Genomic DNA, 16,752 nt, shown 5'->3' with positions numbered 1-16,752 from the left:
ATATAAAATTGATACCTAATGAGAACCTACTGCATAGCAGAGGGAACTCTATTCAGTGGTCTGTGGTGACCTAAATGGGAAAGAAATCCAAGAAAGAGGGGACAGATGTATATGTATAGCTAGTTCTTTACCATCTGAGCCATCTAATTTTGATCCCTAGGTCAGGAGATCCCTGGAGAAAGAAATGGCTACCCACTCCAGTATTCTTGCCTGGAAAACCTCAGGGACAGAAGAGCCTCATGGGCCACTGTCTGTGGGTTGCAACTAACTCTTCATGGCTAGTTCACTTTGCTGTACAGCAGAAACTTATGTAACTGGAAATCAACTACACTCCAATACAAATTAATTTTAAAAAATGAATCAAAATATAGTGGCTGCCCTAAGTCACTTGGGTTTATAAGTTATGTAAACAACTGTTTCAGAGAAAGAGGGGGAGGGGAGGGCTGTGCATACATGTCCCAGGTCACAGGCACATGGGGACCAGGAAGCCACATGAGCTCCAGCTGTCACCCCCAGGGGTGTTGACTCTATGAGGGCAGGGGGAGTGGGCTTGTTTTGTGTCCTGGTGAGTAAATACTCCTCTGTGTCATAGTTACAGAGATCTTGGCTGCCACCTTTGTAAAGTTACATGAAGCAGTGTCTGCTGAACACAATAATTTGGGCTTCTTATTAATATGCCTGCACACTAAAAAGATATAAAAGCGACAATACTGCACCATGTTGGAAGTCTAAAGTCACAATCAAGATATTGATACTTAACTCTGGGCTAAGCACAAAAGGGTACATTGCAGATACTGACAGATTAGCCATGGCGTTCATTCAATAAACTAAGTATGTTTCATTTAGTTAGATCCACCCTTGTCTCTGACCCTTATGAAAGCATCCCCTTCTAGAATCACTGATGCCAGCCTCCTCTTCCTGCTCTTCCTCCCCGCCCCACCTCCAGGTTGGTTGACAATTTCTGCATCTGCGAAGGATACAGTGTGCCTCGCTGCCTCATGTATGAGATTTACATGGAGACCTGTGGGCAGAATGCTCAGAACCAAGTCAACCCGGCCACATTTGGGAAGGTATGTTGTGAAGATAAAAATACAGTGTCCACTGAGTAAGAAAGTATGCAAGTTATTAGTAATCAATGAGGAAATGCTGAAGAGTCGGACACGGCTGAGCGACTTCCCTTTCACTTTTCACTTTCATGCATTGGAGAAAGAAATGGCCACGCACTCCAGTGTTCTTGCCTGGAGAATCCCAGGAACGAGGGAATCTGGTGGGCTTCCATCTATGGGGTCGCACAGAGTTGGACACGACGGAAGCGACTTAGCAGCAGCAGCAGCAAGTGGATACAACCGGCTTCACCCTGGAAACCAGCCAGATGATTAGCCTACTTCCTCACACCTCCCCAAAGCCGTCCCATCCTTTGTGCACACTTCATAGTGAGAGGCCAGGAAAGGGAAGGGTGGGGTTACATTCACCAGAGAGAATGCAGCTCTGGCAGCCCCAGAGACCCCCGGCGCTCAGCCAGGCTTGCCGGGTCATTGTTCCCTGCACAGACATGCCACATCTCAGGACCCCAGAAGCACCAAGAGCTGCCTTGTGAGGTCAAACAGCTGATCCTTCCCACAATTTGCTCATATCTAGAGAACTTGTGTGCTCTCAAAGGTTTCTTCTGGAGGTTAAGAGCTCTGTCAGGGGCTTTGTTTATACCACGCAATATGCAGCAAATGTTAGCACAAGGATGGCCCATCTGAGACCCTCTACATCCAACAAATATTCATTGAGCAACTGCTACTTCAGCACTGTTTTAGATGCCGAGAGTACAGCAATTAACAGAGAACAGAGAGAAATTCCTGCCTTCACTGCACTTATTATTTTTTTTATTTAAATTTACTCTATTTATGTATTTATTTTGTCTGCACATGGGCTTTCTGTAGTTGCAGCAAGCCAGGGTTTCTCTCTGCTTGTGATGCTCGGGTTTCTCAATACAGGAGCTTCTCTTGTTGCAGAGCACAGACTCTAGAGTGCAGGCTCACTAGTTGTGGCACGTGGGTGTAGTTGGTCTGTGGCATCTTCCCGGATGGACCAAGGGTCAAACCCATATCCCCTGCCTTGGCAGGGAGATTCTTAACTACCAGTTCCTGTGTTTATTATTAGTATATTATAGTTGATGGTGGCAGATAAAGAATATAAAATATATAGTCTATTAGATTGTATAAATGGAGAAGGCACTGGCACCCCACTCCAGGACTCTTGGCTGGAGAATTCCATGGACAGAGGAGCCTGGTGGGCTGCAGTCCATGGGGTCGTGAAGAGTCAGACACCACTGAGCTACTTCACTTTCACTTTTCACATTCATGCATTGGAGAAGGAAATGGCAACCCACTCCAGTGTTCTTGCCTGGAGAATCCCGGGGACGGAGGAACCTGGTAGGTTGTCTTTGGGGTCGCACAGAGTCGGACGCGACTGAAGTGACTTAGCAGCAGCAGCAGCAGATTGTGTAAATGCTGAGTAGAGTAGAAAGAGTTAAGGATCCATGTGTGTGTGCCTGTGTGTGTATGTATATGGATGTGTGTGTTAGGGGAAGGCCTGTAATTTGAGGGGAGGCAAGAAGTAACTTTTGAGTCCAAACTTCCAGGAGATGAAACACTGAGTATGGGGCTATATGAGCAAAGAGCAGAGCAGGCAGAGCCAATGTCAAAGATGCAAGGCAGGAGGGGGCTGACACAGCAAGGAGGCTGCAGTGGTTGGAGGGCAGAGACCAGGGAGAGAGGATCAGAGGCTCAGCTCTGGCAGGTGGGAGAAGCCCAGGTGTGTAGGGGTCAAATCCTGGGTGTATTTGGAGGACAGCCAATAGGATTTGTTGATGGAAAGAATTAATAAATCACAGAGCTTAATTGTTTTAGCAATAATAGCTTTCATATTGCTTCATATTTGCTTTCAATCTGGTTTTCAAGAATAGACAGAATCTACTCAAAACAAGTTAACAGGATAATTTTGATTGTTATCATTTTTTAATTTTCTTTTGGCTGCACTGGGTCCTAATGGTGGCAGGAGGCTTCTCTAATTGCAGCACTCGGGATTCATTGCCCTGTGGCGTGTGGGATCTTAGTTCCTGAGCAGGGATCGAACCTTCATCCCCTGCAATGGAAAGTGGATTCTTAACCACTGGACCACCAAAGGTCTTGAAAGGAGAATTTTTTTAGAGGGATATCTCATTTAATCCAATTGCAAGAAGTTTGACCAGACCTCATAGAATCTAATCTAGTACTGCCCAATAGAAATGTAATAGGAACCAGATATATAATTTTTAAATACTCTAGATTTTCCTCTTAAAAGTTTTTAAGGTGAAATTGATTTTATAAATTTTAAATTTCACCCCAAATATTCAAAATACTATCATTTCAAGATGGAGTCAGTATTTAAAGCTCACTGAGTTGTTTTGTTCATTCTTCTTGCTAGATCTCAAAAATCAGATGCATTATTTTACACATAGTTGTTCAGTCACCTAGTCGTGTCCGACCCTTTGCGACCCCATGGACTGCAGCACACCAGGCCTCCCTGTGCCTCATCATCTCCCGTAATTTGCCCATGTTCATGTCCATTGTGTTAGTGATGCTGTCCAGCCATCTCATCCTCTGACACCCTCTTCTCCTTCTGCCCTCAATCTCTCCCAGCATCAGGGACTTTTCCAGTGAGTTGTCTGTTCGCATCAGATGACCAAAATACTGGAGCTTCAGCTTCAGTATCAGTCCTTCCAGTGAGTATTCAGAGTCGATCTCCCTGAAGATCGACTGGTTTGATCTCCTTGCTCTCCGGGGTACTTCCAGGAGTCCTCTCTAGCACCGCAGTTCAAAGGCATTAATTTTTTGGTGTTCTGCCTTCATTACAGTCCAGCTCTCACAACCGTGCATGACCACTGGGAAGACCATAGCCTTGACTGTGTGGACCCTTTACATGTACAGCCCATCAATCAGACCAGCCCATTTCAAGTGCACAGTGGCCACTTGTGGCTGCTGGGTCGCCTCTCAGACAACCTAGACTAGATTCTGAGTCACCAGGCATCTCCTCTCTCCCTCTGGTGTGTCTGTAAACCACTATGATGCTGCTTCTCCTGCCAGGCCTGCTCCAGGCCCCATCCCAGAAGCCAGCATCCTCCCCCAGTGTCATGATTTCCCATGATGGCTGCTTGTATGGTGCTTGCTTTCCAAGATGCTTTACTTGACCTTCTGCCCCAGGCCCTGACTCTGTAACGATCTACAGGCAAGAGAGGCCTGCAGGAAGGATGGGTGGGTGGGAGGAAACAGTTGGCATCTTTAATGCTTGGTCTTGTGACAGTCATCAGCCAAGGCAGGTAGCATTAGAAGTCAAGGAACAAGCCATGAGTGAGTAAGGTCAAGGTTCCCACAGCCTGCTACAACGCTGGGGCAGTTGACTTCATTATGGACTTCATTCAACTGACTTCATTCAGACTTCTTTCCACCTGTTATTCCCTCAAAAGTATCCTGTATTCCCAAAAGACCTTGGAGGTCACTGGTCCAACTGCATATCCAATGACAAGCCCTTCAAAGTCACCTCCAACTGGGAGCTTTGTATGAGAACAGAATGCCCTCTGGGGGCAGAGAGAGGCCTGGGACTCAGAGCTGTGAGGGGTCAGCGTGTTTCTATGTGTCCGTTACAAGGAAGTGACTCTTCCCCTGGGCAAACAGTCCTCCCCCAGGATCCGTGCTTGGCAAGCAGAGCACAGGCGGATGGAAAGCCACCTGGCTCCTTGCAGGCCTTGGGGCAGCTCACAGCCTGCAGGATCAGACCCCCACAGAAGCCCTAGCTGGTGCTGAAATGACCTGGGGATAAGGAGCCTGCTCACAGGCCACAGAGGTGTCAGTCCAGCCTCCCTCTGGTTTCTAGTCTTTCTTCCCTTCCTGTCTGCTGGCTTTCTCAATATTCCTCAGTGGACAGAGTGGAACTGGCTTCTGATATGCCCTCACTTTCCATCCACTCATGGCCTGATTCTCTCGGGTTCTTTTGTTCTTTTAAACAATATGATAAGCATCTGTGAAGCCACCACCCTATAGGAACCATGTGGCCAGAAACCCCTCTTCCTGCCTTCCCCAGCTCCTCGGAACCATCAACCCCTTCATCATTATCTTGCCTTAAACATTTTTTTAAAATTTTTTTGGCTGCATTGTGCATTATGTGGGAGCTTAGTTCCCCAACCAGGGATGGAACCTGTGCCCCTGCATTGGCAGCGTGGAGTCTTAACCACTGGACCACCAGGGAAGTCCCTTTCTTGCCTTTTTAAAAAGAATCTTAGTACATTTATATCATTTCTTTTTTCCTTAAACTTCTGATCCCCTTAACCCATTTTGCCCATGCCCCACCCCTCCTGTAACCTCTGGCAGCAACCAGTCTGTTCTCTGTGATCAGTGAGGTTTTTATTTGTTTGTTTTCAGTTTTGCTTCTGTTTTGTCACTGTTTTTTAGATTCCACATATAAGCAAGATCATACCATCTTTGGCTTCCTCTGTCTGACTTATTTTATAGATTGCATTTCTTTCAAAAAGCCCAGTTTTAATTTTTGTAGCTTGACTTTTTTTAGAAGGAAATCATGCTATGTGTCATCTTTGGGGACTTGTTCCACTTCCTCTTACATCAAGACTCCTCTACATTTGTTTGACTGCTGTGTAATAGTTCAGTTGACTCATTTGCTCTCCTATTGATGAGCATTTGGGTTGTTTCCCAATTTTGCTGTTATGAATATTCACATGTGTCTCCTACTGTGCACATGGAGCTGTTCTCTTGGGTGTGTGTCTGGGGGTGAATTTGCAAGCTGATGGGTTATTTGACATCATTTTCTGAAATGATGGCTCCCGTTGGGCTCCCACTGGGCTCCCATGGGCAATTCTGTGAATTCCAGCGATGTTTCCAAAGCACTGATATTCACTTCTCCACTGAATATTCTTGGCTCCCAACTTTTAACTTCCCTGCCCATTTGTTTCATTATGACTTCAATGTATTGGTGTTTCTCTTCAAAGATAGGTTCCCCAAGTGTACAACTCAGTGTCTCAGGAGGGCTCAGGCCATGCTTTTATTTTTATTTTGTTTTACTTTTTTGGGTACTAACCCTTTTATCCTTCCCTGCCATTATGTTGGTTTCATTTAAAGCTTGTGGTCAGCAAAATTTGTTTTTTTTTAATCACTATTTTTAATCACCATTTTTTCTTACACACGAATTAGAAGTAAGGCGGCTCAATGATGAAGAATCCACTTGCCAATGCAGGAGACACAAGAGATGCGGCTTCAATTCCTGGGTTAGGAAGATCCCCTGGAGTAGGAAATGGCAACCCACTCCTGTATTCTTGCCTGGGAAATCCCATGGACAGAGGAGCCTGGTGGGCTACAGTCCTGGGGGTTGCAAAAGAGTCGGACAACACTGAGAGACTGGGCACAGGCCTCCCAAAACTGCTTTGTAAACTGTGAAACACTCCAGACAAATAGAATGTTTTGTCCTTGTTATCAGATTGTTGTCAAGCAGATGGGTGTTGGAACCCAAGAGTGGCTGTTTCCTTATTCCAAGTTGTAGCTTCTTAGTTCTGACCTGCTGAATCTTCTAGACTCAGAGTCATCCAGCTGTGTCAGCTGCTGAAGCTCACACGTAGCCCTCCCTCAATAAATCAAAAGTGATGTGGGTACGAATGAGGTGTTAGGCTCTGGAGCTCCCTGAATGTCTCTGGGTGAGGTCTTCCAACCCACCAGGAACTCCCCAGCTGTCTTATCACTCAGCCCACATTTTGCCCTTTCATCACTCAACATATTGGGACACTTCCTCTAAGGCTTTTGAGTCTGGGCATCCTGGCACTACAGCACTTTCCTTATCTGGCAGCCTTATCAGATGGGAGTGGGGTGACTTGAGCTTGACACGTTTGGGCTCTGGATCATCCCTGCCTCCTTTTTTAAGAAACCTAAGGCTCCTGTTCAAAACCTCTCTTCGATTTCCTTCTCAGTCGTTTCTCATCCAGGGTGGTCCCACTGCAGTGTTCCAAAGAAAGTGTTAAAAAGAGCCTCCGGTATGATCGTGGGCATTTGTCCAGTAGTTTTGATCTTCCGACTTCCTTTCAAATCCATCCCCCAAGACACTGGGGTCCTGGCTTTCAGTTCCTGTTGGGAATTTGCCCAAAGAATGAGCCAGTTCAGTGGTGCTGGTCTTGGAAAGGGACTCTGAGTTGCTGAATCTGTGACTCAAAGAAGGGAGAGGAAGGGGAAAAGGATGTGATCCCAAAGCTTGTTTACAAGAGAAATAGCAAAATACCCACTTCTCACTTCCTGCCTCTTCCCCTGGGAATGGAGTTGATTCCAGGTTCCACACAAGTTCCTGTGCAGATGTTGGGGTGTTTCTTGCTCTGCTCCACAGTCCCGGGTACATGACGGGTCATCTCACTCCCAGTGCAAGTAACAGGCTTACGAGGATGAGGAAACTTCCCAAACGCTGACTTCATTTTTTTTAAAGTAACATTTCCTGATGCTTTTCTGATTATGAAATAATACATTCCCTTAATAGAAAATGTGGCGATCGAGAAACGTGTACAAAATAAGAAGGCAAATGTTGGCCATGGCCTCATTGTCCAGAAATGCAGCCTGACCTCCCTAGAAATGTTGGGTAATACAAAGCCCCATTGTCATTCTGGTTTACCAAAGGGTACCTGTCTAACAAGGTCCAGCCGCATGTGACATCCACACACTCTGAGTTAAAGTGGCATGGTTTCCCCAATCCTCCAGCAAGGTTTCTCATGAGCAGACTACTAGGAATGGGGACCTCCTTTTCCTCCCTCCCCTCTCCCACCACCTCTCTGGGTTTTGGGAGAAGTAAAAGTGGACGGAAAATTTCTACCACACGTCTTCACATTTGGGGGCTAGGCAGACCCTTGTCTCATGGTCCCCCAAGGGGCTTCTGCAGAGCAACCCTTGAGAATGTTCTAGAATGCATCCCTGGCTTTAGTGAATGACTCATTCCAAAGCCTGACTGCCCATCCTGGGGCCTTGCCAGGCAGAATCTGGGCCTTCTCACCTGTCAGCTCTGTTTTTTTTTTTATGATTTTTTTTTTAATATGGGCCATTTTTTTAAATTTTCTTAAAAGTTTTTTATTGAACTTGTTACATTAATGCTTCTGTTTCATGTTTTGGTTTTTTGGCAACGAAACATGTGGGATCTTAGCTTCCTGACCAGGAATCAAACCCACATCCACTGTATTGGAAGGTGAACTCTTTACCACAGGACTGCCGGGGAAGTCCCCTACCTGTCAGCTCTTTATCACTTGTGGCCAGCGTCTGGCTGTGGAAACTTCTCAGCCATTTTTGTCTTAAACAGGCTGTGGGTGTGTTGGAGCCAGGGCAGCGACCACACTCCTCAGCCTGCCCCCAAAGCCACTGGCCAGCTGTCTCTCATTGACTTGGAGTCCTGTACCCAAGCCAGACGTTGAACGCAGGGGCCTCAACATCAGTCCTTGATGCTAATTCTTGAATCTTCTTCCCCAGGGTCTGAGGTAATTGGACTACCCCATCCTACCCACTCTTCACAGGTCAAGGGGTGATCTGAGGGAGCTCTGAGGGAGAGGCTCTGAGGGAGCTGTGAGCAAGATAAGGTCTGCAGGAGTGCTGAGAGAGCAAGGCTCTGAGGGAGGGAGGGCTGGCTGAGGGAGCCAGGCTTTCAGGGAGCTCTGAGTGAGAGGGTCTGAGGGTCTGAGGGGACTCTGATCCAGAGACTCTGAGGGAGTGCTGAGAAAGGGAGGCTTTGAGGGAGCTCTGATCCAGAGAGGCTCTGAGGGAGCTGTGAGTAAGACAGGGTCTGAGGGGCCAGTGTGGGAGAGAGGCTCTGAGGGAGCAAATCTGGGGGAGCACTGAGGGAGGGAGAGTCTGGGGGAGCACGGCTCTGGGGGAGCTGGAGTGAGGGATGGGCTGCTAGTCTGAGGGAACTCTGATCCAGAGAGGCTCTGAGGGAGCGCTGAGTGAGAGAGGGTCTGATGGTCTGAGGGAGCTGTGAAAGAGAGAGACTCTGTGGGAACTCCTGAGGAGGGACTCTTTTGAGGCAGCTCTGATTGAGGGAAGATCTGAGGGAGCCGCGATGAAGAGGCGTCGGGGGAGCTCTGAGTGAGGAAGGGTCCTCGGAAGCTCTGAGTGGAAAAGGGTGCGAGGGTGAGGGAGCTCTGGAGGTTAGTTGGTCTGAGCTAGTTCTGAGGAAGAGAGGGTCCAGGGAGCTCTGAGTGAGGGTGGGTTTGAGGCAGCTGTGAGGGAGGGAAGCCCCGAGGCTCTGAGGGAGGGAGCTTCTGAGGGAGCCTCTGAGGGAGCTCTCCTGTCAACGGTTTCATGTCTGTTTCGGTTCTCCTTCCTTGACTTGGCCTCATGACTTTGATGTTAATTGTGCCAGACCGAAAGCAATTATGCTCCAATTAAAATATATGTAAAGTAAATATGGGAAAAAAATAACGTTCCAGACCTGCCCTCCTCTCCGGCGGGGCGAGGGGAAGTAGGGGAGCCTTCCTATAGGAAGAGGCAGGCAGGAGAAATGTTTCATGACATCCAACCCTCCCACCTGGAAGCTGAGAATAAAAGAGAGAGGAAGGCAGACCCAGAGACGTAGAGAATATGGAAGAAATCATTACATGGCCGCCTGGAACATCCTGTCCTCCTGCTCTGTAGTTTTGTAATTTTACCAGAACACAGGATTTCCCTTTCCAACAGTCATGCGCTTGGATACTGTGTTTGTCACAGACCTTTAGACAGAACAGACTTCTGGTTTTTAAAAAATATAATTGGTCATAGATATCATATCAGTGCTAACAATGTACATCAGAAAGATAGTGTGTAGGGAGGGAGATGGGAGGGAGGCTCAAGAAGGAGGAGACATGTGTATACCTATGGCTGATCCATGTTGATGTTTGACAGAAACCAACACAGATACTGTAAAGCAATCATCCTTCAATTAAAAATAAGTAAATTTTTTTTAAAAAAAGATAATGGGGATGGGGACTTCCCTGGTGGTCCAGTGGTTAGGACTCTGCCTTCCCAATGCAGGTTTGATCTCTGGTTGGAAAACTTAAGATTCCATAGCCACTTGGCATGGCCAAAAATAAATAAATAAATGATGGGGAGATGAAACATTGAGTCAGAAGTAGCTCTCATTTAATATTTGCTAGCAAAATCTTTCAAATGAAAAGTAAAGGAATAAATTTTAAAATGAAAATGCCAATCACATTGGAAAAAGGAAAGTAGCATGATGGACTGTTTTGCCCTGTTAGTGTTAGTAATGCCCTGTTTTTAGAGGATTTTTAATGACAAGGGGAAATGTTTACAGTACAAGGTAGGGGGAAGAAAGTGGAAAGCAGAGCTGCTGACACAAGAATTGTGACAATGCCAGTATTTCCAGTGTAGACTTGCAGAATCCACTCGCACAGCGAGGCTTTGGGAAAAAGTCAGGAATGAACTGCGTTGGAGTTTACATGGTGGTTTCCTTGGAGCGCTGTGTTTCCTTCTTTATACTTGTCTGATTATTCCAATTTTCATTTATTTATATTTTCTTTATGATTAGAAAAGAGGGAATACAGTTTGAACATGGCAAGAGATGAAGCTGAAAGTTCTATTTCTAAATTTTAAAATTGCAACTTTAAATCTAACTTACTCTTTTAGCTCGTGCACTTGGTTTTCCCTGATCTTGGCACCCGGAGGCTGGGAACAAGAGGCAGTGCCAGGTAGGTTGATCATTTTGGTTTTATTCTAAATGTTAAAAACACACATTTTGAAAAATCACAAAATGGATGACCAAAAAGTGCAAACCTGAACAAACTATAAATATCAACTCTTCCCAAAGAATTCCCGTAATTAAATGAAATTCCCAGTGCCTGATACAATTCAGGTGATGCCAGAACCGAATTTGAGTCTCTGTTTTCTCAAGAGACTGTGTTAAAGTAAAAAGTCACAGTGTATTTTTCTGTTTCAACACTTTCAGTGTTTAGACGTGTAAATGTCTAATAGTTAAGTAATGATATCCCTAGAACAATAAAACTATTTTAATTACTCTTTGAGCTAAAATTGCTAAGTGTTCCATCTAATTCACATATTTGAATTATATTCAAGAGACCAAGGTACCCAGGTGATATTTTTAACACAAAAGGAAATTCCAGCATTATCGGGTGCATCCTGTTATAATTATCACTCAGTTATCATTGTTACTTGTTGTTTGTTTTAAATCAAGAAAAGTCAGGAGAAATCAGTAAGAGCCAGAAATCACTAAGAAGGGACAGAAGCCAAGTTAGGGAAGGACTTGCCACCCATGAAGGAGTTGAAGGCATGGAAAATGTTTGCCAAGTTAAGCATTGGGCAATAGTTAATTTGAAAAAAAAAAAAATTTGTTGGGCTGCTATGAGCCCATACAAGCTGCTGCCTTTCCTGGGCTTAGCAGAGGAGGAACCAAACCTCCTTCTGGGGGTTTGAGAACCTGAGTCCATTCAGCAGAGGGAACACTGGCCTTGGTCTGCAGTTCTTTGAGAAGGTCAATGGCAGAGACGACAGGAGGCTTTCCCTGTGGCATCCCTCAGATTCAAGTGTCTTAAGTCGGGAAAGCAGAGGAGGACATACGCGAACTTGTTTCAGAGCTGATGCGTGTGAGATAGTATGAAATGGTCCACCTACCAGAGCCTGGTCAGGCTGAATGACTGACTAGCTTTTCCTGCTAAATGGGGTCAATGATGAAACCCAGAGAACAGCTCTAAGTCTTCCTTGGCTAATCTGTCCTGTCTCTTCTCTAAAGCCCACTTAGTGGTTTGATACCATCTTTAAGACAGTGTTTATTTTTCAGGTATCATTACGATGGAATCTGTATCAAGAGAAGTTCTTTCTTCTATGCCCAGTATTGCTACCTTCTGGGTGAAAAAAAATGCCCCAGGTTAGTACCTGTCACTTAGGTGTTTTGGTCTTGGTCACAGCCTGATTCTTATTAGGCCCATTGGTACTTGCTTTGACTTGAATTGGCTCTTTGGCTGTTGTGCCATTCATCCTTCTTAAGGATGGAAGCATGTACGTCACATCAGCACGCCTCTGACATGGACAACGTCAATCTCTGGCAACATCGTCTGCCAGAGAAACGTGTACCGCGTTCATTTCCTCAGTTATGGATCATTTCCCTCATCATCTCAACGGCCAGGGCCATTTTGCACCATCTTTGTTCTTCTCCTCTGTCAAATTTGATAAAATTGGCCACATCCTTCTTGAAATTTCCTTTAGCCCTCAGGACTCTGAGTCATCCAGTCCCTTCCCTAGAATGAGCCCTTCTTGGTCTCCTGACCTCTCCCCTCCCCACCAGGACAGGCGTCTCCCAGATACCGGCGCTTCATCATTAATGATGCTTTTCCTACACTTTGCCCCCAGGACACCGCATTCTTTTCTTTCACCTGCCGCTCCCTCCATGGACGGGTCCTCCTTCTGAATCACTTCTCCTGCTCCTCATCTCACCCACCCCCGGGGATGTTCTATTTGGTCGTCTCCTGGATGTTTCCATGCAGAGGACCCATTGGTCCCTCCCACTGAAGACGTAGAACTTTAACTTCATTCTCTCCCTCCTGTCACCTCTGCCTCGTGACGCCCTCATTTCCATCTGTGATCCCAAGAGATAGAACCTAAGCAGAGGGTCACCCCACAGCCCTCCCTGACTCCCCGGGTCACAAGTCCTGTTAATTCTCCTCTCCTGGATCTCCTGATGGCTCTTCCTGGTTACAGATGTTTCCTGTATGTCCTCGTCATCTCACATCGAGGTTATTTTCATGGGTCCTGTGTAAGCTCCCTCCCTTCACCTCACCACTGTCTGAACACAGCCATGAGACTAACCTGCCCCTAGTTCTTCAGTTTTCCTCTCTCTTGCTCGGAAATCTCAGGAGCTTGCTCTTACCTCCTGTGTAGAGCCTACAGCCCCCTCTTCCCAGACTGGTGACCGTCCCCAGCTCCTTCGGTAGGCACTTCTCATCCACGTTGCCAGTTCCTCCCGAATGCACAGCCTTGGTGTCAGCCATGCTCGCTTTGCTCTGAGGACCTCAACCAAACGCGTGTCCGCCTTGGCTCCCCACCATCCCATCCTTGCAAGATGTCATTCCTTCTCTCTCAGTCCAGCTATCAATCCAACCGCTTGGATGAATCCCCAGGGAATTACAGAGTGGGGAGCGGGGGGGGGGAGGGGAACCATCTCAAAGGGTTCCATACTGTGTGATTTCGTTTAGAAAACATTTTGAAATGACAAAGTTTTTTCTTCCTTTCTAGTTGAAGGGTAGTTGATTCACAATGTTGTGTTAGTTTTCAAGTGTAGAGCAAAATGATTCACACACACACACACACACACACACACACACACGTTTTCATATTCTTTTCCATTACGGTTTATCACAGAATATTGACTACAGCTCCCTGCGCTCTACAGCAGGACCTTGTTTATCCATCCTGTGTATAATAGTTTACATCCGCTAATCCCACCCCCCAAATCCATCCCTCCCCCATCCTCCTTGTCTTTGACTGCGTCAAGTCTGTTCCCTATGTCTGTGACCCTGTTTGTGTCTTGTAGATTTGTTTGTTTGTGTCATATTTCGGGTTCCACAAATAAGTGATATCATGTGATATTTGTGAAATGGCAGAATTTCTGGAATGGAGGACAGCTTCCTCCTTGCTGGGAGTTAGGAACATTGGGCTGAGGGAGCAAGAGATGGTGCAGCCACAGTCACCTTGTGATGAGACGCACTGTCTCAGTCGCGGTGCCGGATGCAAGCGTTTCCATAGGCGAGCTACATGCCCACATGCAAAAATGAGTTTAAGTAAGACTTGGGAAATCCGAGTGAGATCAGTGAATTTGTATCAGTGTCAAAACCCAGATTGTGATATTGTACTCGAGTTTGGCAGGATGTCACCATTGGGGGAGATCAGGCAGAGGTAAAATGGAGCTCTCTGAATGATTATTTTATTTTTTATTGGAGTATAATTGCTTTATAATGTCGTGTTGGTTTCTGCTGTACAATGAAATGAGTCAGCCATAGGTATTCATATATCCCCTCCCTCTTGGACCTCCCTCCTTTCCCCTCGCCCCATCTCCACCCCTCTCGGTCATCACAGAGTGGAGTCAGAAAAAGAAAAACAAATACCGTATATTAACACATATATGTGGAATCTAGAAAAACGGTGGTGATGAAACTATTTGCAGGGCAGGAGTAGAGACACAGACATACAGAACAGACATGTGGACACAGCAGGGGAAGGGGAGGGGGGTGAACTGAGAGAGGAGGGCTGACGTACAGATACTGTATGTGTGTAAAACAGACAGCTGGCGGGGGGCCTGCTGTTAGTGCAGGGAGCTCAGCCGGGACCCTGAGTGATTTCTTACCCCTGCTACCTACATTACAAATAATGAATCAAGCCTGACCCTTCAGTCCAGGAAAACACATGATGGCAGGTCCTAGGAGGTGGCCAGTCTTCCCACTGGCGTCCATTCCCGCTTCGGCAGTTAGAGTCCAGATTGTCCCTGAGTCTCAGAGCCCTCCTCACTCTGGCCTCTGTGTGTGTGTGTGTGTGTGTGTGTGTGTGTGTGTGTGTGTGTGTGTGTGTTGGGGGCCGGGGGGCTGGACAGGTAGCACAGGTGTTCACCTGTGCCCTAACCAAGCACTCCCCCTCTGTCCTCACACACCTAGAAGTAGGCAGGTCACTGTCCGCCCAGGGCACACCCTCAGGTCCCGCTGTTAGAGCTCACTAGCATTCAGAACCCGGAGGGGATCCCCCAGCCAACCACAGACCAGCATCTTCCTTGTTCCCCAGAGTGACGGCTCCAGTGAGCCAGGAGCTTCTCTGAGGATGCAGGCAACTGAGGTCTGATTAGCACTTTCCTGCTAATATTTGCCTCAGGAAGGAAAAGGCATCTGGATTTTTCAAGGGCATCTTGTGTTGGTTTTTTTTTTTTTTTTTTGTCTGGACCTCATGTTAAGGAAAGAAATGGAAACCGCGGATGAGAGCATCAGCACAGAGATTTGGCTGGGAGCCAGGCTGGTGGCTTTAAGGGACTCTGGGGGTTTTTCACTTTCTCATCACTGCCACCACCAGGCACTGCAGAAAAAGCAGGTAATCTAATCACAATCAGTTTAGTCTTGAGATAAGCCCCTGCCTCCTCCCTGTCTCCTCATACCATCCCTCGGAGCCCTTTCAGAGGAGAAACTCTACTGTCAGCTCTCTGCCACCACCCACCACGCCCTGTCCCTGACGCCAGCGGCTTAGCAGGAGGACAGGATCCCTAGCCAGGGACATCTTTCACTGGACTCCTCACAGGCGGCCCAGGAGCAAGCGGCCCAGGAGCCCTGGCGTCTGCAGCGTCTGTTTTCCCTGGAGGTGAGGGAGGGGCGGGCAGGGGTGGAAGACCATGTTCTGGTGGGTCCCACCGAAAACTGCTGAGGCAGCATTTCCAAGAAGAGACCAAGATTTGATTTGCAAAACCAAGGAGCAGCTTGAGGCTTTTTTTTTTTTTTTTTAAGGAAAATGACTATAAATATGCAGCGTGTGCCAGATGCAAAGGAGCCCTTTCCTAACTCCAGGGTACTTCTGCCCTGCTCCCCTCTCCAGGGTAACATCTTTATGCAGGGAACAGACCTCCCCAGATCCCAGTCTTGTTTAGCTGGCAGCCGGACTGAGCTCTGGACCAAGGTCTAAGCGTTGATCTAGAAATTCTTGGAGGATGGAGGCCAGAGTATAAAATGCTCTGTTATCGTCAGGGGAAGGGGAGGGAAATGGAGAGAGAGTGCGTGACGTTGTCACATCTAGAGAAACAGCTCTGCTTAACATGTTTATTCTCTACCTCCTAAACACCATTCCTGGCTGACATATCACAAGGAAAACTTTGTCATTTTCCAAATAGATGAGACCCTGGTCTATCTAATGTGACTTCTGAGATTAGTGGGACAGAGGCCCAGGTTTCTCTCAGGACATATGAAAACTAGCCCTTGCCCTCATCTGTCCCCCAGTCCGCACACACGCACACACACAAACACACACACTGACACACACACACACACACTCACTCACTCACTCACTCAGCTTTTCCAGCTTAGCATATTAAAAGCCTGTAAAAAGCTTCTAAAATTGGGCCTTCCCGAGTCACGCCTGCCTTTGTTCTCTGTGCCTTTGTTCCTCTGCCAGCTCATGAGCTCAGGGGGCTGCCTGGCAGCCTGCAGAACCCAGGACCTTGGGTCCATGGCTGGCTGGTTGTGCCCAAGGGAGCAGAAAGGCTCCGGTTTATCTTTCACATTCATCACCCTGGGAGGGCGAGTTCAAGGGAGCCGTCAGCCAAGCGATCGTGGGCACCACAGACCCAGAACATCTCGGTGACTCTGTGGAGTCTTTCCCGTGGAGTCCACGTGGCCCCAGCGCCTGCAGGAGATAAACCCTCCTGGGGCCAGCCCTCCCCTCACAGCAGGGCTCTGCTGAGTCCCTGGCGGCCTCCTTCTCAGGTATAATCAGGGGTCCAAGTTGCAACCCGCACTTGGGCCGTGTCCACCCTGTGCTTTGCAAGGCTGGTTGGAACTTGTTAAGGTGTTTTGTTTTTTTAAAAAAAATAGGCATTACCTGGTTGTTGTCGAGCAGCTCACAAAACATAGGTGTGGAGGATCCCGCCCTGGACTGCACCCTTGCTGGGGGGAGATTTGAAAAGCAGATGAAGCTCCCAAACCATCTCACCTGTTCAAAGCACCCCTCA

At 47.2% G+C, this 16,752-nt stretch overlaps 1 protein-coding gene across 1 annotated transcript in view; it reads left to right on the top strand.

Annotated features, from left to right (window-relative positions):
- Positions 999–16,752, top strand: part of RFX8 (RFX family member 8, lacking RFX DNA binding domain) — a 48,494-nt gene continuing 32,740 nt past the window's right edge. The window contains exon 1 of the mRNA XM_013967537.2: positions 999–1,070. Coding sequence (XP_013822991.1) covers positions 999–1,070 — 72 coding nt within the window. The remainder of the gene's footprint in view (positions 1,071–16,752) is intronic.

The sequence above is a fragment of the Capra hircus genome, chromosome 11 (assembly GCF_001704415.2).
Source record: "Capra hircus breed San Clemente chromosome 11, ASM170441v1, whole genome shotgun sequence".
Taxonomy (NCBI): domain Eukaryota; kingdom Metazoa; phylum Chordata; class Mammalia; order Artiodactyla; family Bovidae; genus Capra; species Capra hircus.
This window is presented reverse-complemented; position numbering and strand designations above follow the sequence as displayed.